General features: G+C 39.0%; 1 protein-coding gene across 1 annotated transcript in view; it reads left to right on the forward strand.

Annotated features, from left to right (window-relative positions):
• The first annotated feature begins 18,220 nt into the window (after positions 1-18,220).
• Positions 18,221-27,852, forward strand: part of RFX6 (regulatory factor X6) — a 38,865-nt gene continuing 29,233 nt past the window's right edge. The window contains exons 1-4 of the mRNA XM_040553192.1: positions 18,221-19,865; positions 19,975-20,131; positions 21,802-21,925; positions 23,516-23,577. Coding sequence (XP_040409126.1) covers positions 19,709-19,865; positions 19,975-20,131; positions 21,802-21,925; positions 23,516-23,577 — 500 coding nt within the window. The 5' untranslated portion in view covers positions 18,221-19,708. The remainder of the gene's footprint in view (positions 19,866-19,974; positions 20,132-21,801; positions 21,926-23,515; positions 23,578-27,852) is intronic.

The following is a 27,852-nucleotide window of genomic DNA, read 5'->3' on the forward strand; positions in this document are numbered from 1 at the left end:
GGAGGGAAAAAGATAAATGAGTTTAGGAGGAAGTGCTAAACGTTAAATCTGTTCTGCTGTGTTCAAAGATTACTGGACTTAATCCGAAACACATGGCAAATATTTTGGTATAAATTTGGGCTTGTCTTGAATACCTTCCAGCTGAGTGCAGGGTGAGGAGTCATCATGTAATATGGCAGTGGTATTACTGTGATTAGGTCTAGTCCAAAGAGTACTGCAAAAAAAGACCCTCTCACCACAGTGGGCTTTAGATAAGACTGTGGTCTAAAAACAAGCAAACTGGAAAAATAATAATAAAAAATATCTTCTTTTCTCTCAATTTTTTTAAACCAATTTTATTTTATTTGTACAAAAATGGTTTGGAAAAGCTCATATTCATGGTTCTGATGCACACGCAGCTCCCTGTGACTTCAGCCAGCTTTGGATCAGGTTCCGTATTACAAGCCAGACTATGAAAGGAGGAAAGCACACTTTCTTCTCCGTCTGTCTGAGGACACCAGTACATGTGCAGCAGCTCCTGTACTGGGGAGGATCATGTGCAGCCCTTCTCAGTGCCATCATTCCCCTCAGACCTGCAGGAATCCCATTTGCAGAATTGGATTCTATGCCAGGAAGGAACTGAAGAAAAAGAGAAGCAGAGGCTGGACATTCAACTTTCATAGACTCCAACCACAACCTTCAGGATGAACCTCTTCAGGACAGAAACATTATTGATGCTGCTAAACAATACCAATTTATGTAAGAGACACAGATTTGACAATAAGCCTTTTACTGATATTGGCTTGTCTATTTTTATAATGATGGCTTCTTCATATTTTGCTTCTTTTGGTAGCATGCCAAAACACTGTCAAAGGAATGGGGTCAGTCATAGTACTGATTGTCTCTGACTGTATTATAAGAAAGCTGGCCTGTACCTAAAAATTTTGAATCAAGCGTTGTTTTCTTGCAAGCAAAACAGAGAAAGGGGATATCTGTTATATATTCGTTCTGATAAACATGATGCATACTATATAACTGATTTGGATTATTATATTTTGCCTTGTTTCTCACTAGTCTCTTTGTAATTACAGTACCCATTTACAACAGAGATACTACTTGCAAATGCAAATGTTAATCCCCAGTTAAGTCACCATTCAGCATCTTTTTTGTTATAATATAAAAGCTTGTGTTTCTTTCATCTGCCTTCTTTCTTTCTGTGTGATATTCTCACTGCTGGTTCAGGGCATACAGTAAACAGATGCTTGCATTTTTCTTAATGTATCTAATGACATGTATTTATGAGGAGATTAGGACACCAGTTTATTCTGCTTCTATATTGACTTGCAAAAATTCCATTTACTCCAAAGTTATTCCTCTTGACTTATAGCAGAGTAAGTATAGTCAGATCCTGACCTTAACTTATGAGATATCCACTTGCAGATATTCATGTACCTGTTTCTCTCCACCCAGGTAATTCTCCCTCAAGCCTTGCTCCATTTATTCAGGTGTTTCATTTTCCCTGACTTTGCATATAACTTCCTCTAAACCTTCTGCCAAATAATACCTAATGGTACCTAATTCCTTGGGATTGGAGCTAATCATTTTGTTAAGTAAGCCACAAGAAATATTCATCTGTATGCCTCTAGTATAAAATAAAGCATTTAAGGAGCCAACACTAAGTATTGCATTAAAGATTCGTTGGAAATACAGTACTGATAATTTGAAACTTTATATTTATTATAATCTATGCTTTGTAAATAAACTCTATGCAGTAAATAAACTCTACTCTGCCCAGTCCCTAGAAAGCTATTAATTTGTATAGAAGAGGATTTTACCTAGAAACAAAAATAATTACTTGGTCATTCTGGAAAGCGGAAGTTGACAAAATAAACATCATATATAGTTGGTGCCTAATTTCATGTTATGTATAAAAACACAATGAAATGAGGCGTGCTTTAAATTCAACTACATCAAGTTTGTGTCACAGTGTAGCATATTTTCACAGGGAGTTTTTTTTTTTAAATTGTTATTGCTTGTTTTCAAGAACTACATCTCACAGTTGTTAGTAGTGAGAACTACTTCAAAGAATTACTGAGATAGGTCAGCCTAATCAGGTACTGCAGAATCAACTGGAAGTGTTTGCAAATACCTTTTTTTTTTCATTGATTCTTAAGTACCAATATAAATAAGTGTATAATACAAAATGTCCTTTGCTTAAAGTTTAATGATGTGTTATTATAGCATCACTAGAATTTCATAGTTGTCTGCATAGGAGTATTTCTTTGGAAAAATGCAGGAGGATGTGATACTTTCAAAAGTCAAATGCAAAAGGGCAAGTAGAATCAGTTGTAAGATTCAGGGGAATTCTTGATGTATCCTCATGTCTAGGAAGCATCCTTTAATGAACTGCGGAAAAGCAGGAAAAAAAAAATTAATGAGAGTCACAGGAGAATTCTAAGAGCCTTTAAAGGAACTGGTGGGATACAGAGATATTCTGTTAGGGTCACTGTATGACAAACCTACTCAAAGGCTTCACGATCCAAGATGTGCAAGAGAAGCCAGAGGGAGTTGAGTATGAGACCAGCTGAGTGTGCTCTCAGAGCAGCGGATACAGGTAAACGGATCACCTCTCTCTTCCGTCTTTGCAGCCTCTAAAACTGGACAGGTTAGAGCTTTTGTGCAGCAGGAAGCTTTGCAATTGTCAGTAGCTTGGTCAAGCAAAGAGAGACTATACTGTGCAGGAAACAAAGACTTTGGCTGAGACTCTCTGTCCCAGCTTTTGTTATTTTATGGAGAAATTAATGGTTATGTTCTAACAGAAATACCTTCTCTGTGCAGCCCATCCAGTCAGATAGTGTTAGAGAAGAAAGATATTCTTCATCATTTTTTATTAAAAACTCTTTTTAATGGTACTGTTTGCAAAATAATACACAACGCAGAACTAAATCCGCTGCTAGGCATGTGCAAAAGTGAGGGAAGGAATGAAGAAATTTGGATATTCTCACTGCTACTCAAAAATTTGAACAACCACTCCTCACTCAGGACAGGACCTACCCTTACCTGAGTGAGACTGACCTGTTTGGAGGGTCCAGCGCCATTCAAATAAAACCCTGTCATTTGTAAGGAAGCTCTTCTCACTTTGCTCCCATGGAAATTATGAGCCACAAAATGAGGAAGTTGAGCCACAGTTTTAAAGCCCTGAACTGAGTGGCTTGTCCCCAGTTCTACCACTGACTTCTTGTGTCTGTTCTGCACAGACTTCCAACATAACTTCCCAACCCCAGCCTGTCATTTACAGTCAGGTTTCTGAAAAGCTCCATCTCTCTCGCAAATGAATTTGTACTGAAATGCCTTGAAACTCTAGACTTAACCTTCTTCTGATGCATATCATATCTGCAAAATGAAGAATGGTATTGCCTTTCCATTTAGATCATAAGCTCCGTAGAATAACTGCTGTCCTAAACTTATGGTGAGCCCCCAGGTAATGTGGGGTATTTTGGTACAAGTAAGAAATAACATAATGATAAGGCAGGAGAAAACCAGCTAAACTAAGCCAAGTCCTTGCATAAATCAGTGCTACAATAGAGAAAGATACTTTACACCTGCTTCGCTGCAAAGAAACGATGTGTTTTTCCATTAGTCTCTATGCTTTGCCTTGTACAAGGCAAATTTAAGTAGGTATTTAAAGGTCTATTAAAAAAAAATAGTTATTACTTTTCACATAGCTGTAATTAAGCCTGGCAATATTGTAAATATGTTTTTTGCATAAGCCTTAACCCCCTAGGGAGCTGTTCTGTACCAATGCTGGTGACTGCTGTCATCTCCCACCTACCCAGGAGATGACATGGCATCTCTTTGCTTTGGCCAACAAGACACCACTTGGCTTGCCTTTGTTTTGGGGCAGTAAGCAGCATGCATGAAAGGCTCCCAGGTAGCCCTGTGGCTCCTGCACAGTCTTGCTGAAGCCCATGGGAGCTGCTGTGCCTCACAACCATGGATGAAAGGCTGGTTGAAGGCCTACATACTGATGAAAAAAAAAGAGTCAGTGTGAAGCTCAATATATATTGACTATGAGAGGAACTTAGGTACTCTTCAAAAACCTTAAATGGCAAGAAAAAATAGTGTGAAACAGTTCTTCAAAATCACCAGCAAAAAATCCTGTGCAATTGGAAACAACATTTGTTTCCTGCAGGGAGGCCATTACAAATGAGTGCATAACACCTTCCAGGCCACCAAGAAAGTATTGTCCCTTGTGAAATCATTTTATTTTCCATGCAATCAGTTTAAGGAGATGTTATCTTTCAGTATCATGGACTGCATCTATATTAATAAAGACAGGAGAGAGCAGTGAAGTCAAAATATCACAAGGAGAAAATATTGGTTGAGATTGCTAATAGACTAATAGAGCTGCTGTATTTAACCCAAAGATTTTATATTGCACAGTTTTTGTGAAGGAAGTTTACACAATGGAGCAGAAATAGATGCAGGTATTACATTACTTCATTTTAATTATCTTTTAAAAAATCTACTAACTGGGAACTCTCTAAGCTTAATATCAGTTAATAAAATTAAAGAATAGAAAGGAAAATACCCATTATTTTTGTTTGTATCCAACTGAAAAAAAAAAACTTAAACATTAAACAAAAAAAAATCAACAATGAAATGGAACTTGGATGAAAGCCAAGCAACATTAATTCCTGAGAAACAAACTAACTCAATTTTCAAGTTCACTGGGTTTGTCCTCTGAAGCATGTCAGCTGAGCTGCATGATGGAGAGGACAAATCCTTTTTTTCTCTATTAGGTCACAGTATTGTAATGTGCCTCTTGATGTTCTCTGAAAGTTGGATTTCCCTCTAACACAAAGGGTTTGGTTGGAGTACTTCTGGTAGACAGCTGAGATGCTGGAATATCTGCCTAGAGGAGGGCTACAACAGTGCCTTTAGCCTCCTGCCCTGACTGTCGGGGCAGTTCTGGGCAGCCCCCCCCCCCCCCCCAGTAATTTCTTTTTCAGAAAGGGTTTTACTCAATAGTCAATGCTGTGCATGTTCAGTGCATCTCTGCTATTTATACTGCCACAGACCTATAAGAAACTGAAGCAGTTCTGGTTCATCAGAGTTGCAGAGGGGGAAATTAAAGCTTATTTCTACAATATTTTGAGTTCAGAGCGAAGATGTTGGTTTCTTTTAACTTTTCTAATATTTTAATCTACTTAGATTAAACTTCAAGTTCAATATATTTTTGAAATGAAAAAATGAAGTAAATTTTATTTTTCTGATTTTGAGGAAAAGTAATTTAGCTATTCCAAATCCGATTTTTTTCTGTAAAAGAACATTTTTGTTGTTGTTTGTTTTTGTTGTATTTTGTTTTGTTTCCAAAATATTCTAGCAAGTCTGTTCCTATCCCACCCAGCCAAGATAGTAATCAGCTGTGCAGGACAGATGCAAAACAATTTTTCATAAGTACAGCATGGTAGTCATGACCCAGTTGATCAAGGTGGTATTTGCAGAATTATTCACCAGGTTTTATTTTTCTCCTTTGCTCCATCTCCTCTTGTCTTAATTGGAAAACAAGTGAGTAAAAATGTCATTCACCTATTGACAATGCAAACATTTGGGCCCAACCTGTAGTACAAGGGCCATCCAGAGGGAAAGGAAACCTCTAGCCTAGATATTTGGCCTTTCTCCTGAAAGGCTGGAGGCCTGAGGGGCAGCCCTTCTGTCAATGACAGCTTGCTGTTGGACAGAGAGACCTTTGCTACTTAAAGAAGGGGTCTGAGATTTCTCAGTCCCAGTGCCCCATACTCATTGGAATGTCATTGAGGATTTGTTTGAGAAAGCCCTGCTAGCCTGATAGTCAGGCACCCTCCTCAGACAGTCAGTATGTTCAGAAATTCCTGGGTGTGTACTGCTTTCAATGCCTTGTGTATTATTCATGTTCTAGAAATTCCCATCTGCAAGAAAGCCAGGCTGGGATTCATTTCACATGAAAATATCAGTAGCAAGTAGGTATAAAGTTGATGATGATCCTCTCAGTGTTATTAATTGTGAACAAACCTTAAAATAGAAAGTAAGGCTTATAACATTTTTGAGTTTAAAAATATAAGTGGTTATGATTTTTAGATATCTTAAAGTGAATTGGTTGCGGGGGATCTGAGGGTCTTAGCTTTGAACATAGACTCTTCAAGGGACAGCTAGTTACCTAAATCCAAATAGTTGTCTTGGTGACCTTGTGCTTATTCTCACTAAATCACTTTTGCAAATAGTACTTAACATTTTGTTTTCTTGTTTGTTTGTTTAACTCTTACAGTACTTGTCCCCCATAAGTTCCTCTAAAAAAATGTGTGTTTTTTCAGCTATTTTGGAGCTGGTATAGATTTAATAATATTAAGCAGTAATTAGAATAAGAGAAATGAAATAGTACTGTTTTAGGAGCACGGATTGAAAGTTAGGTAGACCCTGTCTTTTAGAGAATACCTTCACCACTAAGAGAGATTGTGGAATTACTCGCATTCTCTTCGGCCAGAGCCTTCAATTATTCAGTGCAAATATCAGCACAGGAAAGAATGATAACTCATTTGATTCCCTTTCTCAACATACTTTATCAAGAACAATTCTGGAAATCATGGGTTTAAATATCTTCAGATAGAAAAATAGAAAATAGGAAAATAGAGACCATGTTTCCAAAACATGTTGGCTGGCAGTATCTAGTATGGTACAGCAGGGAAAGAACTGTTTTTCACATGCCCTGATTTCATAGAATCATAGAATGGCTTGGGTTGGAAGGGACCTTAAAGATCACCTAACTCCAACCCTTCTGCCGTAGGCAGGGATGCCACCCACTGGATCAGGTTGTCCAAGGCCCCATCCAGCCTGGCCATGAACACCTCAGGGATGCCCCAAGAATGGGGCATCCACAACTTCTCTGGGCAACCTCTTCCAGTGCCTCACTACCCTTACAGTGAAGAATTTCCTCCTAAAGTCTAATCTAGTTTAAGGGCATTCCCCCTTGTCCTATCATTATCCATCTGAGTAAATAGTCCTTCTTCATCCCTTTTATAAGACCTCTATAAGTATTGAATGGGAACTTAATTTCATAAGAGTCCCCTTCTTTTCACTGTCTTGAAACCACATACCTGAGCAAATACATATGTGTTTACCTTCTCCCTGAACACTCAGCTATTGGAAACAGGTAAAGATAATTTGGTATTTGACTGGATGATCTCCAACTGCAACTATTCTCTGATTCTGTGATAATACTGCTTCCAGCAGTGTTTTGAGGGAAGTACTGGTGTAGTACAGTAGAAGAAGGTGTAGTATAGAAGAGACAACTGAGATTTAAGGCTTTTCTCAGTATTTATTACTGGCTAGTGTAGGCAGTCCTGAGCTCAGCTGGCTCATCTTGGGGGACCCCATTTCAGGGAATCTATACCTCCTTCACTTCATACTGGAGACCAAGGTCTTGAACTGAGCTGTATGGAGCTTTGAAGCCAAAGGCAGAGAATTACCTTATAGAAAGTAAATAGACTTTGTCTCAGCTAATGTAGTTCAAGTTTGATATTTAAATACATTTTAAACCGACTCTAAAAAGTTTGGACCTATCTCTCAACTTATTTTGTCATTTTTTGAGAATTGATTCAAGGTTGTCATTGCCACCCTTTTTCTGGACTTTTAAAATTTATTTTCTCTTTCTTTTGAAATCTTAAAAGATCTCAGCTCACCTTATAAGGCTGAACTGTGTGTGTTATAAAAGTAAACATACATCTGCAAAGAGAGTACAGGCAGAACAGGTGACACTCGTAAAAATTCCTTTCAGATAAGGAAAAGAACCCCAAACAGCAAACCTGCAGGACTCACTCTGGAGTCTGACTTCAATCTTCAGAGTGAAAGACTGAGAAAAAAGCAAAGTTTCACAACTTAAAACTATTGGGAATGGTCTCTGCTAAAATGTTCACTCTTAAATCTCATGGAATAGCGTTCAACATGCTTCCTACAAAATATTTTACACTGTCAGTTAAGAAGAGTTCATATACACAAAAATACCGCATAACTAGCTTTATGGGAGAAAAACTGCTTGAAATCATTCCTCCTCACTGACAAGAAACTGTATTTGAAGACATACCACAAGAATGGACAAAATCAGTAATCTGCAGTTACATCTTCACGTGTTCATCTTTATGAAATACAGTACAAAGTAGTTAACAATACACAAAAACATTCTTTATCTTAAATTTGGTATTAAAACTATTTGTGATCATCCAGCCTCAGAAGTTGTGGCTGGTAGAACAACTACCATTACATTCATTAATGGGGAGAAGAAATAACTTGTGTCAGAAGCTAATCAAAAGACTGAAAGAATTGACTAGAATCTACCAAGGATGGAAAGAAAAAGGTATCTGTGGAATTGGCTATGTGATTTTTGCAGCTTTTAAATTTATTATTATTTTTTTATTTACTCCAGAGTAGATTTTCAGGCATTCAATTTCCTGCAATTCTCAGGTACCCTCATTGGGACCTATATTGATAAAATCATTATTTTCACACTGAAAGACAGAAATCGCATGATTTCATAAAATAAAAATAATAATAATAAAAAAGCTGTGTTTCTTGGTTGGTTTTGTTTTGTTTTGTTGTTGTTTTTAAAGTTGGTATTTTCTTAGAGATAAATATAGCTATTTTAAAAAGTTTACTTCTTTTACCAATATTTTGTAATAAATTGACCCACTTTAAAATCTGAAAGGATAAGCATAAATCTTTCGCTACAAGTTACTTTAAAAACTTCCCACGCTTCAACTGCAAAGGGTTTTATATCAGCTTTATAATCCCAAGAGGCAGAGAGCTAAAAGAACTTCAGAAGACTGAGGCCAGTGCACGTAGTGCTTCCCCATCTGTTTGTTCTTATTTTAAAATCGGTATGGTTTCCTTCTTTTCACATATCAACTTGTTTACATAGATTTCCATCACTCACTGGGAAATTCCTGTTTTCACTTTGTTCCTAGTGATAAGAAAAATCATATTTGTGGGCGCCTTAAAAGATCAAAACATAAACTCAAAAAAAAATCTCTTGATTTAGAAGAAATGACAGCTGTTAATTCATAACCAATGGCTGCCCAAGGTCTTGTCCATGATGTAATAATAACTTTCATATCCAGAGTGGTTAAAATCCTTCACCTACCTCTACTACATTGAAATTAGTTTTATTACAGTTTCCAAGGACTATAGAATAAATGTTCTAGTTTACATGGATACAAAATTCTTTAACACATACTTGTATAGGAAGTTGTAGGTGGGCAGCAGATTCTGGAGACAATGTTTTGCTTTTTACAAGGTAACTTCATTATTATTTTCACAATAAAAATGTGATGATGGTGATGATGGTGGTGGGTTGCATTTCCATCAGTTCTCTGGCATGTGAGTTGGTAGAGTCTGTGAATATCTATAGGTTGATGAAAGGTGATTCGTAATTACATGATTCCAAGAAGTGAGGCAGTAGGAAAGGTCTCTTCACAGGCACAATATCTAGTCCTATCTCATTAGTGAGAAATTAGGAAACAGAAAACTAAATTCTGTTCTGAATTATATCAGAGCAATTTACAGCTTGACCCTGTGGAGGTGTCTTGGCTCCACTAGACTACTCTGTGTGCTCCAGGACTGAAGTGAGACAGACCTTCTCATGACAGACCTTGTCATGAGTACAACTTTATATTTTAATATCGTGTTTCTGATGCATCATTCAGTTTATGTACATCAAATAGTTCCTTATTCCTGCCATTCACTGTCTTTCCACAGGTCGTGCATTGTGATCACACACTAATGTTCCATGCTTATTGGTGGACTGGTTTAGATGTAAAACAAAATGGTTTTTGTTATTGCTGTTGTTGTTTGTTTGTTTTTGGTTTTATTTTCAGAAAGAAGCAAGAGTTTACAGTACTCACAAGAAATAGAAAATGAGATGTTAAGTTTGAATGCCAGTTTGAATGTTACCTTATTTGTATTTATATATTCCAAGATGACAATAGCACTATTACAGGTTGTCTTGCACAAACAAACAAACAAACAAACAAAAACCTTCATCTACAATCATAAGTGAATCTCCTTAGTAGGAGTTATTATACAACCTTAATTTTGATACTAAATGACTTGTCCACTAGTGGCTAAATAAATCCCCTTCCCTACCAACACTAAGAAGAAGTGCATCAAGGACTATGGGTTTATTAACAACAGAACACTTTTAAATAGTACATTCTCTGAAGGGAGGCATAAAGAAGAGGTGGATGAACACATGAACTTGATCCAACTTCTTCCCAGTTGCCCAACATGACATGATATCCTTGAGCCAAACAATGGCGGTTGTATCACCTGTCCTACCTTTCATCAATAACAGAGAAATTCCTTTAAAGTAAGGTAACAAAAAGGAATGCTCATCTTGGGCCTGTTCACCTCTGGACAGTGATCTCCACTAAGAATGGTAAAATCCTCTATAGCACTTCTCACAGAAAATCCCAAACTCTGGCCCCAGGAGGTTGCAGATAGCATGTTTCTCCAGGTTTGAAATCACCCTGTGTTTTCTGGCACAGTAACCACGTAGTAATCAGAGAATACAAATGGACGAGACATTCAAAATTAAAGTAGAGGGCATCTATTTAAATGAATATTCACTTTAAAAATAATTTCATTCTTTGTGAGAAGAGGATGAAAGGAAAACATTTCTGGTTCATGTTCACTAATTGGAAAATTGTGTTTCAGAGGATTTAACATAGATGCAACATCTCTGGCAATCTCTCTCCTAACTCCTCTTGCACATAAGTACACAGCTTCCTCTATGCTTACATTATAGATAACATCCTCGTTTGAAGACTAACTTAGGCACACGCATTTTAAAAGTAATTCTTCAAACTGCCTTTCCAGAACTACTTTAATAGAGGATTTGAGGAAGTTGATGTTGTTTCTGTAGTCATTATGTCTATTGTGAGATATATAAAATGCCAGAAGGAGGAAAAAAATGCATATGTAGGTGTTTAACAAAAATCTCATATGTGAACTTTAGAGTAAGAGTTGTTTATTCTCATCAATACAACCCAAAATATTTTGAAAAAGAAACATCATGACCAAAGTTTCTCATCATGAATTTAATTCCCAAGAGATCTTTCTCATCAAGTATGGCCCTTTTTCAGTCTGTTTTATTTATGTTCTTTCCCATTTGTAAACAGTGCATGTCTAAGTGCCTTGTTTTTAATGAAGTGTATCAGTAGCATTTGATTGGAATTTAGATAAATGAGCAGATAAATCCATCTGTTTTCTTCAAGTTTATATGCATATATATGAGAAATTAAAAAGGTAGCTAAATAAAGACACCAAATTCTGGTCTTTGTTATGAAGTCTTATCATTTTGCACCCCAAAATAGAAAGGATAAACAAATTTCTTTATGAAATTTCATTTAATTTTGAAATAAAAGTGTTATCAGATAATCTACTGTGGAGTCCTTATAAAGAATAATAGGAGGATTGCATGGAAGAGTCAGAAAAAAAATATATATATAACTACAAAAAGGACTTTGTCCTGTGCAAGGTAATTGTAATAGTTCTTCTCATAGATATCAGTATGCACTATTACTTGTAAAACTTCTGTAGTTTGAGACTTCGAGGATAGAGCTAGAGCAGACTAGGCACTCCACATAAGAAGTAGTAGTTCTTCCCCCAAAAGATTTACAAGCTATCTGAACTCTAGGAGCCATTTCACTTTATTTTACAGACACAGCAGGTGACTTTTCCAAGGGCAAGTCAGACATACTGAAAGCAAGCCATAAAACCTGTCTTTTATAGCACCCTTTGCCAAGTACCATCATAATAATCCACCCTTTTCTGGCAGGCAACAAAAATATTCCTGTCAAAGATTTGACAGAGAGTGTGTGGACAGATAAACTTTTGGATGAATCTCTGCTCAGAGGATGCAAAGCCACTGTAATTTTTTTCACTTTCAAGATGTGAATCAAAACATTTTACAGAGGACTTCAGTCACTTAGGAGCTGATGCATAATCAGCCTGCTGCAAGTGTCTTGCTTAGTTAGGATGTGGGTGCTGGAATGGAAACAGAGAAATACTTCAGACTATGGTATCACTTTGGTACACCATGAATCAGAGCATGCAGTCATTCAAATTACAGTGGGACGGGGTGCTCAATCCTGCACAAATGTCCTGTTCACTCATTCTGTTGATAAGAGACACAGCAAAGACCTGTCTAATGTTTTCACAACATTTAGCAGGTTGAACAGGTGCTGGTGAAGGTGTTCTAGGTAAAGGAGGGAACTAGCTGAGGCTGGCTGGGTCAGAGGAGGTATTCGGCCTCCTTCGGTTCAGTGTATTAAACAGAGTAGGAAATAAGCAAGATTGCTTGTTTAACGTCAGTGGTTTGGAAAGTGCCCTGCCTACCAGCAACCTGACCATTACTTAACGTATCTGGTATTCCTCTACCAAGCAACTCACATCAACTCAAGATAAACTCAACTCAACTCAAGATAATCTCAGAGAGATCCTTAAGGATCTCTGTCCTCTGCAGCATGTGAGGCTCCACACAGCTCCCTCCCCTGGACACAGCTGGTTTTCTGCCCACTACCCAAGCCCCGATTTAAAAATAAAAAATAAAAGATTAGTTAAATGTGTTACAGAAGTGTTGTATTGCGCAGTATCTATGTGGGATAATTTGTTCAAAGAAGGCTGCATTAATCTAATAAGCATCTTTTGCCAGATGCACATCACCTGTTACAGCCATGAACAGGTCTGTGGTTCCACACTCAGTTTAGCAGATCTGGCAGCTTATTGCTGCAGAATGCAGGAGATCTTCCATTTTCACACAACCCCTCCCTCCTCTATCCTAGCCAGTCTTTCTTTCTGTTCCCAGCTGTGCCATCCCACCCATTTTCTGGCACTCATTACACTCACTGGCTGATTTACCTCACTGAAATATCAGAAAGCTGTTTGTTGTGTTTTCCTGGTCTTGCTTTCCATTATTTCAGTGAGCTAAACAGGCTCAGAGAAGTGTCTGACAAGTGCTGAAGCTGGCACAGGGCTAGCAGCAGGAGAGTGTGGCCAGGAAAAGGGTGAACAGTGAGACAGGGAAGAAGGGAAACAATCTGTTTTCAGCAGTGGTGAGCTGTCTGTGAAATGCAGTGCTTTATGGCACTGTACCCAACTGGTGGTAGAGCCCTTACGAGCTGGCTTTACATAAAGAGAATAGTCCCTTGACTTTAGTGGTTTGCTTCTGTTAACACCTATTTAGCAGTTATTTGCGGATAGGCTACATATACAAGAACAAGTGTTGCTAATAGAGCTGTTTGGAGTATCTACAGAAACTCTCAGGACCACTTCTTCGAGGGTGAACATATTCTCTAACCTCAGCTCTATTCTTGGATCATTCCCAGTGAAACTGGAGATGTTTGTATAGCTGTCCAGATTAAAATTCAGCTGGCCTCCTGACTTTTCTTCCCATGGATGCTGCCCACCAAAGCACAATGCAAATACATGAACAGTGAAGTGGCTGTTCAACCCGCAAGCTTGTAGGAGCATGTACTTGTATGAATACAAACATTTTCTCACAATCTGGCAAAGAGAAAACATTTCCTCTAAAAAACGGTGTTTTAAAACTAAGATAAGTAACCCGAGATAACTAACGAACCCTTGAGAGAGGTAAGCATAGGCAATTTTTACTTCCATGTAGCTCCATTAGGTCAGGCTATGAAGTCCCCAGCTGTGGTTTGCCTCAGCCCCCTACAGACTGTGGAATCTCCCTGGGTTTGTAGAGGATGGAGACACGTCAGCTGTGAAGGGGCTACTATAATACAGATGCATAATGATGGGTTGTTTATTTTGAAGTTTGCTTGGAGGGGGGGTGGTGAACACACAGAAATATCCACTTCTGTACAAAAGAGAAGGGTTTTTAATGTACAGACTTCAAGAGCAGGAAATAAGTAAAATGCACGAGTAAAAAGAGAGGCAGACAGGTCTGGCTGTATCAGCTGGAGTGAGAGCAGGAAATACATTATTAAACATCACCATCTACTGGATGTCAGCATCTGTTCCTTGCAAAGGGATCCCTAAGCTCCTACAGTGAATTACCTTGTCAGGCAAGCCTCTGCTTTCACAGATCTGACACTGCCCATGCAGTTGCTAGCAGATCAAGACCTGTGGACCTTTTCAGCACCAAGATGGAAAAGCTTTTCAGTGTTTTGAAATCAAACACAGAATAATCCTAGTGATATAATACAGACTGAAATTGTTGATAAGACACAATGGCAACTTAAAAAAAAAAAAATCCACGTTTTTGACTATTATCTGCTCACTCTCTTGGCTGCACAGATACTGCCCAACCATATTTGTGTGATTTCGCAGCATCAGAACTAGCAGCTGGGCTCACAGAGCTTGCTGGGGCACTGGTGCGGGTTGCACTGCCCTGCTGCAGCATCTGGCCAGTGAAGGATGCTCCCTCGCTTCCCCACCAAGGGCAGAAGTCCCTGGCCCCATAGTGAAGTTCTTGTTCAAACTACTGGAAATTAAAACTGTTCCTAGTAATGAGTTGCAGGGAATCAGAAATGGAGTTCAAAAGCATAATTTAAAAGAAATAAGTGTTAGTGTACACCAAATAGCCCTGACAACAACATCGTATCAGAGCTTCTATGTAGTTCATTTGCCTGGGGAGGATGTGAAGTGAAACAGTTTCCAGCACTTACGTAAATATCATGAAGTTACACAGGAACAAATCAATAGCAAATTGTTTTTCTATTGCTTCATTTATCTTCAAAACATTTTTCAGTTAAACACACAGAATCCCTCAAGATGTTATTGGCAAGTCATATAGATGTAAATAAAGTTGAAAACATTTTGCTGCTATGCGATGTGTTGGGAAAACAATAAAAAGGAACATTGCAGCAAGATGAAATGGTGCAATACCTGGGTGCTGATATAAAAGATGTTTCACATGTAAATTATGGACAACATTTCCATTGTGCTACAGATCACATATATCTGAGCATCTTATTCAGGTTGTTGAATTTTGGTGGGATTACACCAATACAAAATTTGCATAAAACCTTGTAAGACTTCCTCACTACAGACAGGGAAGAGAAACAGATTTGTGAGAGGATGATTTCTTCCAAGGGGTAATGTGACTCGTATCAGTTATCCCTGGAAGACAACCTTGTTTCTCCACTGGCAGCAAAGGGAGACTGAGGTGACCAGATTAGACTCAGAAAACTAGCTCCAAGACAAAGTTAGAAAAGATGTATCCCATGCTTCCTGTCCAGGGACAAATAACATGATTGCAATTCAATAATAATAAGAAAGTGCAATTTTGGAACAGGAAAATAATAAAGAAACAGATTCTGTGGATACTTCAACAGTTTTGCTTCATAATTTATCTTTCATTCAGCAATGAGCAGCATTGATGAGACCACAATTCTCAGTGTGCACAACACCAAATGATATTAAAATCCCTAGGCACTAGCAATACTCTAATGTTCATGGTATTATCCTGTATGTCCCCAGATAGCCCAGTTCTGCATCTGCCCCCTTTCTTCTGTCTCCCAAAGGCTGAGATCATAAATCTTGTGTGGACTGTCCACACCAGCCGTACAGGGCTCAAATGGGAGAGTAGGATTGCCTGGCTGCCTTAGCTATTAGTATCTCTCCTTTGCTCCAGCAAAGAGATGGAGCACACATTCCTGCCTCTCAGGAGTGGGTATGTGGATCTCAAAAGAGGATGAGGTGGTGATTTTGTGCTGGGTTAGTCAGCCTCTGAATCCCAGGAATGGGAGAAAAGAACAAGGAGGTTTTATCCCCATCTGCTGCATTATTTGTTAGATGCTGCTCTACTCAGATGTGTGCACATTGCAGGGAAAAAAGCTGTTCCTGCTTCAGGAGGGTTAGTCCAGGAGTCCATTCTGTGTGATAGATGGACGACAGATCAAAACTTGAGCTAAATTGTGAAGATTTGTTTCTAGCATGAAAACCATTTTGAAAACGTCAGTTTTGCTGTTCATAGATGTTTGCTAAAAAGGACTCAGAGCATTTTTCTAGCCATGATACTAGCCTTGGAAGACAGGACAAGGATAAGAATGCTAAGCGATAATGAAAGCGCTGTGTTTTGTTTATATGAAATATGACCTTTCCATCAGGATGAATGCTTCTGAGATTACATCAAACAGCAGAAAACTAGGAATTAACTCCTTCAGGTAAAAAGAGTATTATAGAGTGTGGTAGTTATTTTGCTAGAAACCTTTCCAGTTGCGTTAAATCAACACCTTCAATTAGGCAGGTGCGACAACTTCTCACATTTAAGATTCAGTAAACAGAAGATGGACTCTTGATAGTTTGCTAATGCTGGATTAAGTGCTTCAAAATGCATTAGTGAGGCAAAGGCAATACAGAAGCCAGGCAAATAAACATAAATAATAGCAAAGGTGCCGCTGAAGGCAGAGCTGAAGCAAGAGATCTGCCCATCAGACTGGTAAGTGGATTTGAAAATGGAAGTAATGTGGTAAAAAGGTAGGGGTAGGAATTGTCTGAAAGAAGGCAGAGGGCTGAAATAAGTAAGATAAAAGGTGAAGACCAAAGCAAGGGTAACTCTTTTAGTTCCAATAATGCAAAGGCATCATGATTTCTGAGGAAGTTACAATGAAAATTTCAAAATGGCAAAGAAAATTACTTGCAGGCTGCAAACCTGTGGACAGCTCCCTGGGCTATTTGGTTGGGTTTGGCAGTCCATGTCAGGAGTTCCTCGGTGCCAATGAAATACCACATATGTACCCCACCAGTGTCTGAAATGTGAAATTTAAAACTACTCTGAGAACTCCCTGACTACAAAGCATGACACGATGACTGCTGAGCAAGTATACTCTGAGGGATGGAAAAGAAAACTTACATGGTGAAACAAAAAGGCAAAAATAAGTTCAGGCAAAGAGAAAAAATATGTTCCTTTTCCACTCTGCTGTTCAAAATACTATCACAAATAAGATCTAGCCTGCTGGGAGAGAGGAATATGGGGTGTCCTTCCTGCTGAAGGGAGATAGTTTGACACCAGTAAATATTTTTTGCTGGCAGGTGTTCTGGATATGATGTGACCTGCCCCCTCTGGAGAGCTTTAAGGACCAGGGAGACAAATAGTTCTGGGAATCATATAACAATACCTGTCTATAATCCTGCCTTGTTTTCATGGGAAGGGAGAAGAGGGACAAAATGATTTCTTTCAACCTTTTATGTCTTTTGGCACTACTTTCCGTTACTGTGAAAATGATGCAGTATGAGACAACAACCAGAATTTCAAGAACACCAGCAGGAATGATGTAGCAGAGGATAAGACACCAAACTAACCCAAACTTCACGACTGTACATCCTCACTGCCATGCAAACCTACACACTAGTGCCAATGGGAGGGGCAGGACAATCGTGACAAGAGTCATAGGCTCCACTGGGCAGCAGTCCCTGTGACTTCGTACCCAGACACAGCACCCACATCCAACCTCGTGTACAGTAGACAACGTGGAGAAAAATATTTTCTTTAAAGCAGAGGGATTTGGTTGTAATATTGCTGCATGAGTGAACAGCTCAAACACTCAGAATTTCCCTTTGCCTGCTGGGATTAATCTTCCCCTCCTATTAATTATTTTCATTGTCAAAGATTTTGTATGGAAACTTTTAAAAACAATTTGAGTTTATTAAAGGACACTGTCAGATAACAATAATTTACGTGTAATTTACTGTAGGTCACTTACAAAAAAACCTGTCATATTTCTATTAATTACAGAACAGATACTTTTCCTCACGTATTGGCAGTGGATGATGTACCTTTCTCATGCAGGCTTTAAACATTACATGTTTACCTAGGAGCACTGGCCTACCCATTTTTCTTTCTTTACTGCTGCAAACATATGCTTAATTTCATACAAAGGAGGTAACACCACACAACAATCATTGACTGGCTTTGAAAGAACAAGTAGAGGAGTGTTTGTATGAGCCAGAAAAAGTTACTAAATCCAAGGAGAACTTCTATTTACCAAAATGGCTCTTAAATCATCATCAATTTTAGGTAAAGGTAATTAAAGCAGTTCCTGGCCCTCAGAAGCAGCAGGAAGGGACTATAAGTGGTTGCTGCCCCAGGGTGTAAACTAGCTGGTCCCTGGACCAGACCCCTCACACAGTTAATCCCTGTGTGGTGATGGCTAGAATTTGTTAGTGTCACCAAAGATGTTCTGAAATAATAGTGAAAGAGAATCCTGCTCTTGCACAACAAATACTACATTTAGCTCTGTATTACCAGGAAGATATAGAATTGTGCTCACAAGAGATTCATCACAACAGTTAGTAGCTGGGAGGCTTTATTGTACTGTAGAAATACCGACCCTCATGGGCCAGACTCTGAAGTAGTCAGGTCAGCCAAAAATTGCAGAGAAGTCAAAGGGCCAAATGTGATTTTGCTGCAACCTCCAAACAAAGTCATTGAAAACAAAAGACGAACTGTCTCAATGAGTTATGCCAAGAACTCATACACGGGCAGAATCATATGTGGACATAGCCATATGGACAATGTCAATATTCAGCATCACATATGAAGTAAGAAGGAGACGTGATAACTGTGAAGAAATGTTTGAATAGAGCAACCAGTAAAGAAGGAAGTATATTTTACATACATATGGGCAGAGGAGTAAATGGAAACTGCAGAAAGTTTGGGCTAAATATCATTTTTGACTCTGGGACTATCCCACAGGTCTTTGTCATCTCAGAAGCCTGTCACTCATCCTTGTGATGCCTTCTGAGGCCTTTGGCAGGTATGGGTGCACCTGGGGTTTTGTTAAATATGGATGCAACAGGCCATAACTGGTTTGATGATGTATCTGTGCAGGAGTGGAAATGATAACATTCAATCACTTTGTACCGCTGGTGGGACCGTGAGTCGAGGTGCAATGGAAGGGCACAGATGGGAGAACAGCTCCTTGCAAGCCTCGTGCCTGTGACAACCCAGCACTACCTGAGGGCTGAAAAAGGTCATCTGGCAGCACAACTTGGGGCTGCTCACCACCACAAGCCATGTTGGAATCTCCCAGACGTTATACAGAAAAGAGCACGGGGCCTGGGATTTTACTCTGTTGAGGACATATTAAAGCAGGGGATGTTGCAGTGATGATGTTACTTTGGCATCCAACCAACAACTGCTGTGTAGAAGAAGCCGTTCCATCTTTTCTGTTATGGTCCCTGGCCACCTCTCCAGGCTGGCATACTGAAAAAAAACCGGCACTTCAGCAACGCCTGTCACATCGATGCGATTTAGTTGCACACAACCAAGACGTGCTGTTCCACCACCAACAGTTAAACTAGGCAATAAAGAATCACAACGACTTAAGGAGCAGGTGCCGGGGGGGTGCCTCCTCCTCGGCCCCGTGGCCGCCCCTCGGCCTCACAGGCTGCGGACGAGCAGAGCCCCCCGGGGCCGCCCTGGGAGGAGATGGCGGCGGGGCGTCGCTCCCTCACGCCGCCGGCAGTTAATCATTAAGCCCCCCCCCGAGCCTCCCCGCACCTCGGCCGAGCCCCGTCCCCTCGGCACCGACCTCCCCCGGCTGCCGTGAGGAGGCAGGGCCCCGCCGGGGGCACGCCTGCCCCTCCTCGCCTCCCCTCAGGCTGCCGGCGGCCCCGCGTCCCGGAGAGCCCCTGAGGAGCCCATGGGGCGCGGCAGGTGCCGGTGAGGAGCATGGCCGAGGGAACCGAGGCTGACGGCGCCTTCCTGCGCCTCCCGGCCGAGCAGGACGAGCGCTACGCCGAGCTGCTGGCCGCCGGCTTGCTGCCCTGCGCCCGGGACGGGACGGGCGCCGAGAGGGGGCTCCCGGAGCCATCCGCCATCAAGTCAGGTAAGGGGCCCGTGAGGCGGGACGGGCGCCGTTGAACGGGCGCCGCGGGGAGGAGCGGCCCTAACGGAGCCCCCCCGGGCGTCTCCGCTCTTCCCTCCCCGGCTCGCAGAGCTCCGTGCGGGCAGCGACAGCCTCTCGGAGGACGACGAGGATGCGGACGGCCGCGACGGCAAGCTGAAGGGCGCGGGAGGCAGCCCGGCGGCGAAGAGGAGCGTGGCGCAGATGATGAAGGACAAGAAGAAGCAGACGCAGCTCACGCTGCAGTGGTAGGGCCGGCCGGGCGCGGGGCTGCCTCTGACGGGGGGCTGAGGGCTTTCTGGTCTCACTGCCATCAGCCCCTGTACAAAGGAGGCCCTCCCTCCCCCTAAATTTCCGATTTTTCTTTAATTAGCAGAAGTTTATCCGTTAACAGAGATCTCTGTCACACCCGCACTGGCTGGGAAAAATCGGGAAAGACCGAATTTACGCAAGAGAAAAATCCCAAGTATCGGCTTACTGTGCCTGAACCGACGGTGCAAGCATCCAGCATAGACCTGGAAGGAGCTTACATAGCTTCTCGTCCCGGGTGTGCGGGAACACGGTAGTAATCAACACGTGGACAGTCGATTATACGTTATTTTGTTCCCGTAAAATCGGGTTATTCCTTCTTCCTAGAAATGATAAACCCGAAAATCTTGGAAAACGTAGGAATGAAAAGTTACCTCAGACTTTCCATCTGCAAATGGATGCTTTAATTATCCTGTATGGCCATGGCTGTTCGATTTCCATCGTCTCAATATATATATATTTTTACATTATATTCCACCATCCACAGACACCCTCCCTTTACCTTATTTTATCTGGGCAAAAATTAAACAAATAAGAGGTCGAATTCTGCAGACTTTAATTCATACAGGTCTTTACTAAAATACTCCTGAAGTTAGGGAGCTAATATTGAATTAAATGGGAACTTGGTTACCAAATCCAGACTGTAAATTTAGAGTTTTCCTTCAATCTGGGAAAAAAAAAAAAAAAAAAAAAAAAAAAAAAAAAGGAATAGTCCAGATATCCCGGTTTCTTAATTTAGTTTACATCTGACTTCTTAGAGCAGACAGTAAATTGTAAGGATTTGAGTCTATTGAGTCAGTGCAAAATTATTTAGCATGCAGTGTTTACTATATAGTATGTTCATATAGATTGTTGTAATTTGAAAAGAAACAAATTCATTACAAATCATTCTGGGAGTAGCAGATAATGGAGACTGATAAAGAAAAGAAACTGACAAGAGTGGAATACCTAGCTGTTACCAAGAGTTCAGTTAAAGGGAAGACAGACAATTTTTACTTGTTTTTAAAATTAGACTTTAATGACCTTTGCCTAAGCACTTGCCTTTTGTAAACTGATGCATAGAAGTGCATACCCTCCAGAAAATGTCAAATCTTTGATTTTTAGTATGGTTTGGTCAAGAAATAGCTTCAGGTCCAGCGTGGAAATTAAAAAGCAAAAGTAGGAAGAAAAGAGACATAACTCCAGGTATTAAAGATACAGAAGGTGCAAGTTCAAGCCCCTGCTCTGTTCAGAAGACAGCCTTAAACCCAAATCTTTCACGGTATAGTTAGTACTCATATTTTCTGAGCAAGGCTGCCTCTGAGGTGGTAGTCATTTAAATCAAAATTATTTAAAGCAGAAGTGTGCAGACTTTGAAAAAGGCTCATTAAGAATAAGGGACCTGGCCCCATGCTTTCCATATTCTGCAACTACCCTAAGCATGAAGTGTAGAGTCAGTCTCTTGTACCTGTCTTGTTCACTAGAAACTCATCTGTGTTCTGTCATGGATATCTTCAGTAAAATGAAAAAAAAAAAAAAAATGAGGGCAGTGCCATAAACACAGATGGAAAATAAATTGGAGAGACGTGATATGTTGCTTTTTACTCTTGCAGTTTCTTTCTCTATACAGGCTGGAAGAAAACTACATTGTCTGTGAAGGAGTTTGTTTACCGAGATGCATCCTTTATGCACATTATTTAGACTTCTGCAGAAAAGAGAAGCTAGAACCTGCTTGTGCTGCAACTTTTGGGAAGGTAAAAAGTAAAAGTCTTCATCATTCATTAGACTAATTCTCATAGTTTCTAAAACTAACAGTTTGGTACACCTATGTCAAAATGCCTGTTAAATTATTTTTTTTTCCTACTGCTAATGCACATGGAGTCAAACTAATTACTACTATAACGTATGGAAGGATTTCATGACAACAGCTTTAGGATAATGAAACTGAAGTTCCCTTTGATTTTTTTTTTTTTTTTTTGTAAGAAATAACAATATGGCATTTTCTCCAAGAGCTTTTTTTTTTTTTTTTCCCCCTCTTTTTAATGGTGACATTAATAGGGCTCTTTCCACAAAAACAGATCTGATATGGAAGACACTTTTAATTATACTAAAGGCAGTGTAAAGTGAGAAGTGACACAATAAGCAATACAAGAAGGGGAATAAAAATTAATAACACAAAGAGCTCCTGAATGAAAAATTGTTGATTCCTCCTCTTTTCTACCCTTCCCTACAATTAATCCTGAAATCATTTAATGAAAGGGAGATGTGAACTCTCCAAATTAAACCCTGAGTAGTTGGTGAAACAGGAAACCAAAAATGCTTCAAGGATCATCTTTTTTTTGAAACACTACTGATCTGTTCATTGTTCATAGATAGCAAAATGCATTAATTTAATTAAATAATAATAATGGATGTAAAATCCAGTTCATAAAATGAACTTACTAATTTTTTCCTCTTGAATTGGATATACTGAGAAAGTATATGTCTAGTTTTCATTACATAGTTTCAGGATAAATGAGGAAGACAGTAGCTTTCCATTTAAACATTGTTTTGACCATGATCTAGCTTTTAGATCCAACTGTTAGTTCTACCTCTATTACTGAATTAGTTTTTTACTTAATAAACCATCTCCCTTAAGCATCATTTACAGGAAGAATAGAATGTTTTTAGGGCAGGAAGAGTAGAATATTTTTAGGGAACTAATCTCAATCTCAGGATTCCAGTGGCAGAATGTTTTGCTTGATTTGGATTAAATCACAAAACATGATTTTTTTTTATATGCAGCATAGAGCATAACAGAAATTTCATAGAGTTTCAGAGCAGATAAGTATGTTTAAACCTGTGCAGCCTTTTGATAGTGAAGGAGATAGAAATGCCCACAAGGTAAATATTTGCTTGCCTTAACCTTCAGATCACAATTTTCAAATCAGAAATCACTTTATTTCTAGCTGTTTGACTTTCAAAATGGAGTAGCTAGCAGCCAAATCTTTCCCTCGCTTCTGTTTAGATCCCTGAAGTGAAAGACACAGTTGTACTTTAGGGACCTGAATGGTGCAGGATCCCAGTGAAGAAAACTAGTCTTTGTATTGTAAAAGTGAAAATGGAAAGGAAGAACAGACAAAAAGGGTGGGAAGACAGGGGGTACACAGTGAGATGGACAAGGATGGAAGGACCCCTGCAGTGTAAAACGTGCTTAATTGTTTTTGTTGTGGCTTACGTGTCACAAATTCATGAAGTACAGTAGACTGCATATTTATTCTCCATTTTTTTCCATGAAGAGATTGCTTTAAAAAAATATATATATATACCATTGTGAGAGATTAATACTGTTATTTTCTCTTTAGACCATTCGCCAGAAATTCCCTCTCCTTACCACAAGGCGGCTTGGAACAAGAGGCCATTCAAAGTAAGGCACAATTATCTGTGTATCCACTTACAGAATAGATTGTAGCAATTAAATACATTTCCATGCCTCCATAATGTGTAGTAATTGGTAGAGGAGGCATTCAGATGGCAAGCTGTTAGTGTTAACTTTCATGCACCTGATGAAACCAATACAGTGTTTGAATTTGAAAACATTACTGCAGGCATAGTTACTAAAACTAAACTGATTAAGCTTCTAAAACATCATCATTTTCAAAGAGCCTTGCACTGGTTGCAAATAACTTGTCAAAATGTTATATATGTACATATATGTATAAAAAAACATTTAACATATTTTTACAGCCATTCATCTTTCTATAAATAATGTGCTATTTAACCTTTTTGCCTTTTGCAAATCTGACAATTTTCAATCTGTTCTCTTGATAACAATAGTGATTTATTTAAAGACACCAGAAAAAAAGTATCTTAAATTTAGAAGAAATAATACATCTGCACTTTGTTATGGATAATTTTTAAAAACTCTAATTAGTACACAGTCTGTAGTGTATTCATGTATAATGTATCCAGTTGATTTGTATATTTCAACTGTGGAATATTACAGAATCACAGAATCGTCTAGGCTGGAAGAGACCTCCAAGATCACCTAGTCCAACCTCTGACCTAACACTAACAAGTCCTCCACTAAACCATATCACTAAGGGCTACATCTAAACGTCTTTTGAAGACCTCCAGGGATGGTGACTCAACCACTTCCCTGGGCAGCCCATTCCAATGCCTAACAGCCCTTTCAGTAAAGAAGTTTTTCCTAATATCCAACCTAAACCTCCCCTGGCGCAACTGTAGCCCATTCCCCATCGTCCTTCCACCAGGCATGTGGGAGAATAGACCAATCCCCACCCTGCTACAGCCTCCTTTAAGGTACCTATAGAGAGCGATAAGGTTGCCCCTTAGGCTGTGGGAATAGATATTTATGCATCACCTATGGCAAAATATTTTGCTAGTTCAGATTCTGGCATTATCCTTTAGGCCATGACAAAGTTAGTGTAAAACTGTGGAGAACAGTTGGAACGACATCCCTTACATCCACTCTCCCACCTGTGCCTTCATACCAAGACTGCCAAGGAAGTACTGCTGAACTGTTCCCAGTCTGATATTTTTTTTTTTATTTTTAATTGAGAATGCTCCTTCTTAAGGAAATAAAAAAAAAAAAAGTGTGGTGTATTGATGTAAGGAATGTAGAGAAGTCAACGCTGTAGGGTATTGCTGATGTCAAGGTATGAATTAGGTAATTTTAGGAAACCTCTGCCCTTGTTTGGGGAGTCGCAAATACAATAGTGCTCTGTATTGCTTGAAACCAACACTGATCCTGAGCTTTTCTTAGTGTTGTTCATTAAATTGTTGTTTCAATGTTTATTAATCTCTGTTTATTTAAAAAAAAAAAATGTTTAGTGTGCCCATACCATTCTACATAAAATAAGGCTCGTTAAATAGTTTTATTCTTTTAAAGTAACTTTCAAAAAACTTAATGGCTTTCAATCCCAAATCTAATTTAGATCAGATCCTTATCTGTAAATTTCTATTGATTTCAAAATAGGTTTGTCCTAAAAATAAGACAATGCTATGAGGAGCAAATTAAGACAGATATTGTGTCCAGCTTTCTGTGTATACGTAGAAGTCAAACATTTATTATTAATGCTTATATTTTGAGATATACATGCATTTAAAAATGTGAGTAGGATTGTTCTCATGCTTAAAATTACAAATGTGTTTATGTAGATACTGAGTAAGACTCATTAAATTAGCCTTATAGAAGAAAGTACAAAGAGTTGATGGTTTACTAAAACACAACTGGAGACCAAAAAAACTATCAAAGAACAATTTTGCTAGTCAGTAAGATAGAAAACTAGAATATTGGTACTAAAAAGAGAAAATCAGACATTTGGTTTGTTTGGGAAAAGTATTTTTGAAAGGCTTAGCCTTGAAAGACAAAGGTACTCTTGTCTTTCAATAATCTATAAGCAAAACTCAAAATGAAAGGAGACTGAAAGAAAAAAAAGCAAAACAAAAACAAACAAACAAACAAAAAACACACAAGATTGTGGTTTTTGTAAGTGCTTTGTAATATATTAGGAATGTCTGAAAGATGCATTGTTTACTTTTACAGTTCTGGGGGGGTTGTTTTGTGTCGTTATCTCGCCTCTTTTCCTACCTTAGAAATATCAGAAACAGCCAGGCAAGCCCACCCTATTTTTGATGAAGAATGCACTGGAGATGCCATTAATGAATTTTAGGTTTTGTTGCATATACAAAATGGGAAATAATTTCAATTACAAATTTTAAAAGACATTGTTTCTTTACTATATCTCAAATATTTATTTTAATAAATAAATTAATAAAAACAAAATTAATAAAACAAAAAAATAAAATTAAAAACAAAAGAAAACAAAAAATTAAAAACAAAATTAATAAAAACAAAATCCAAAGGAAAGCCTGCATAGAGTGTTTTCCTTTCTATAATAAAGGGCAATTCTTGTTTAGCTTCTGTCACGGTCTTACAGTTTTGTAATCCATTGATTTTTTTCAGGAAAAACAGAGTACACAATCTATCTTGTAGTTGCTGAATAGAGTTTTGAGGAGAGTTACATTTAGAAGGCTAGTTTATAGGGGAAAGAGATTTAATGGATTGTCTGCTGTGGTGAAGTTGAGCTATAGTTACAGGCGTAAGCTATTGTAGATTTAGTCAGCTTTGCAGATGGACATTTGCTGTTGTGTTTAAGTTTTTAGGAGATCTGGCATTTATAGTCCCCAGGAATATTTGACAACCTACTAGTTCATCAAAATGTCTCAGTTAAGTCTTACATTCATAACCCAATGTATTTGGAGAACTACTTTCAAGTCATAATGAATGAGAGAATACAAGGGGAAAAGACTGCCAAATGCTCATTATATTTTTGATCTGACATATTTAATACATTGATAAACAAGATCCAATCAGGATCCAAACTTCCAAAAATGTCATGTATCTGCATAATTTAAAGAGGAATGTTTCAAAACAAGTTTTTGACATGGGAATCTCACCACAAAATTAATTGTGTCAGTGTAATTCCCTTTTCTCCGAGACTATCACAGAAGTACTTCATGGGCAGCTTTTCTTCAGCAGATCCAATAGTCCTACTGACCTTGGTGGTATTATGTGCCATATTTTCATATGGATTAACTGTTCTTGAGCAATTTCCTCAAAAGGATGAGGCATCAGCAGGTTTTGTTTGAACATCTGGCATTTGTTTCTCCATTTTTTTTTCTTCTGGATTTTTCCTCAGAGACTTTTTGTCTGCAATTCTCATTTCCACTACAGTAGATTTACATTGTTCTGGCTGTGCAGAAAAGAACCTCGTAAAAGGCACAAGTGACAATATCTCCAGTTCAGAGACCAAATACAGCAGCAAGTAGTCACTGAGAAGTGGTAGTATAAGTAACAACCAGTATCTCTGATGTTGTGGATCATATCAGAACCATAGTCTCACTAATAAGGAACAAAGTCATTTCTGCTTTGGCCAGGTAACAGTTAGTCATACAAGTATCATTTATGGAAGTATTTCCATTAAATTAATTGTAAGGTAAGGGGCTGTTCACCAGTTACATTAAATGACTGGTTACTCACTGCTTTTGTCAGCTTGAGCTCTAGATGTTGTAAGCAGTGTTGGGACTACTCCTGGGACTGGTAGGAGACACTTCTTACTAGTGGTTAAATTCTAATTTTTTAAGCATGGTAGTGGAGTGACATTGTTTTAGTTCTGTTGTTACTGTCATTATTTTGATATAATATTAGTAGGAGGAGTAACAGTACTAACTATTCCTGACAGTGATGTTTAGTGTGGTGGTATTGCCTAGGAGGCAATCATCATCCAGTGCTTAGATGTTGCAAAAGCATGAAAGGAAAAAGACAATTCCTTTCTAATGGAATCATTATTCTTATAGTGCAAAGAAAAGCTGCCTCCCTAGGAATAAAGCGCCTTGCTGCATACTGTATGCATACACAGTAACACACTGACAGAGCCTGGCTGTGGACAGAAGAAAACAAAGAAAGTCGGTTCCCTCTTCCATCCATTCCAAGGCGGCAGCCATTGTTTTTCTTCCACACTGAAACAAGTCCAAGCTCTTTCTAACATCCACATGAACTGAATTCCAGAAAGCATTGCTGATCTAAGCTGAGACACGGGTGCTGCTCTAACGTGCAAGAACTTACATCAATGTTAGTTCTGAGCAGCATTTGTCATCTGAGGTTCTGGATAAAGGA

Source organism: Cygnus olor, chromosome 3, assembly GCF_009769625.2.
Source record: "Cygnus olor isolate bCygOlo1 chromosome 3, bCygOlo1.pri.v2, whole genome shotgun sequence".
NCBI classification, from domain to species: domain Eukaryota; kingdom Metazoa; phylum Chordata; class Aves; order Anseriformes; family Anatidae; genus Cygnus; species Cygnus olor.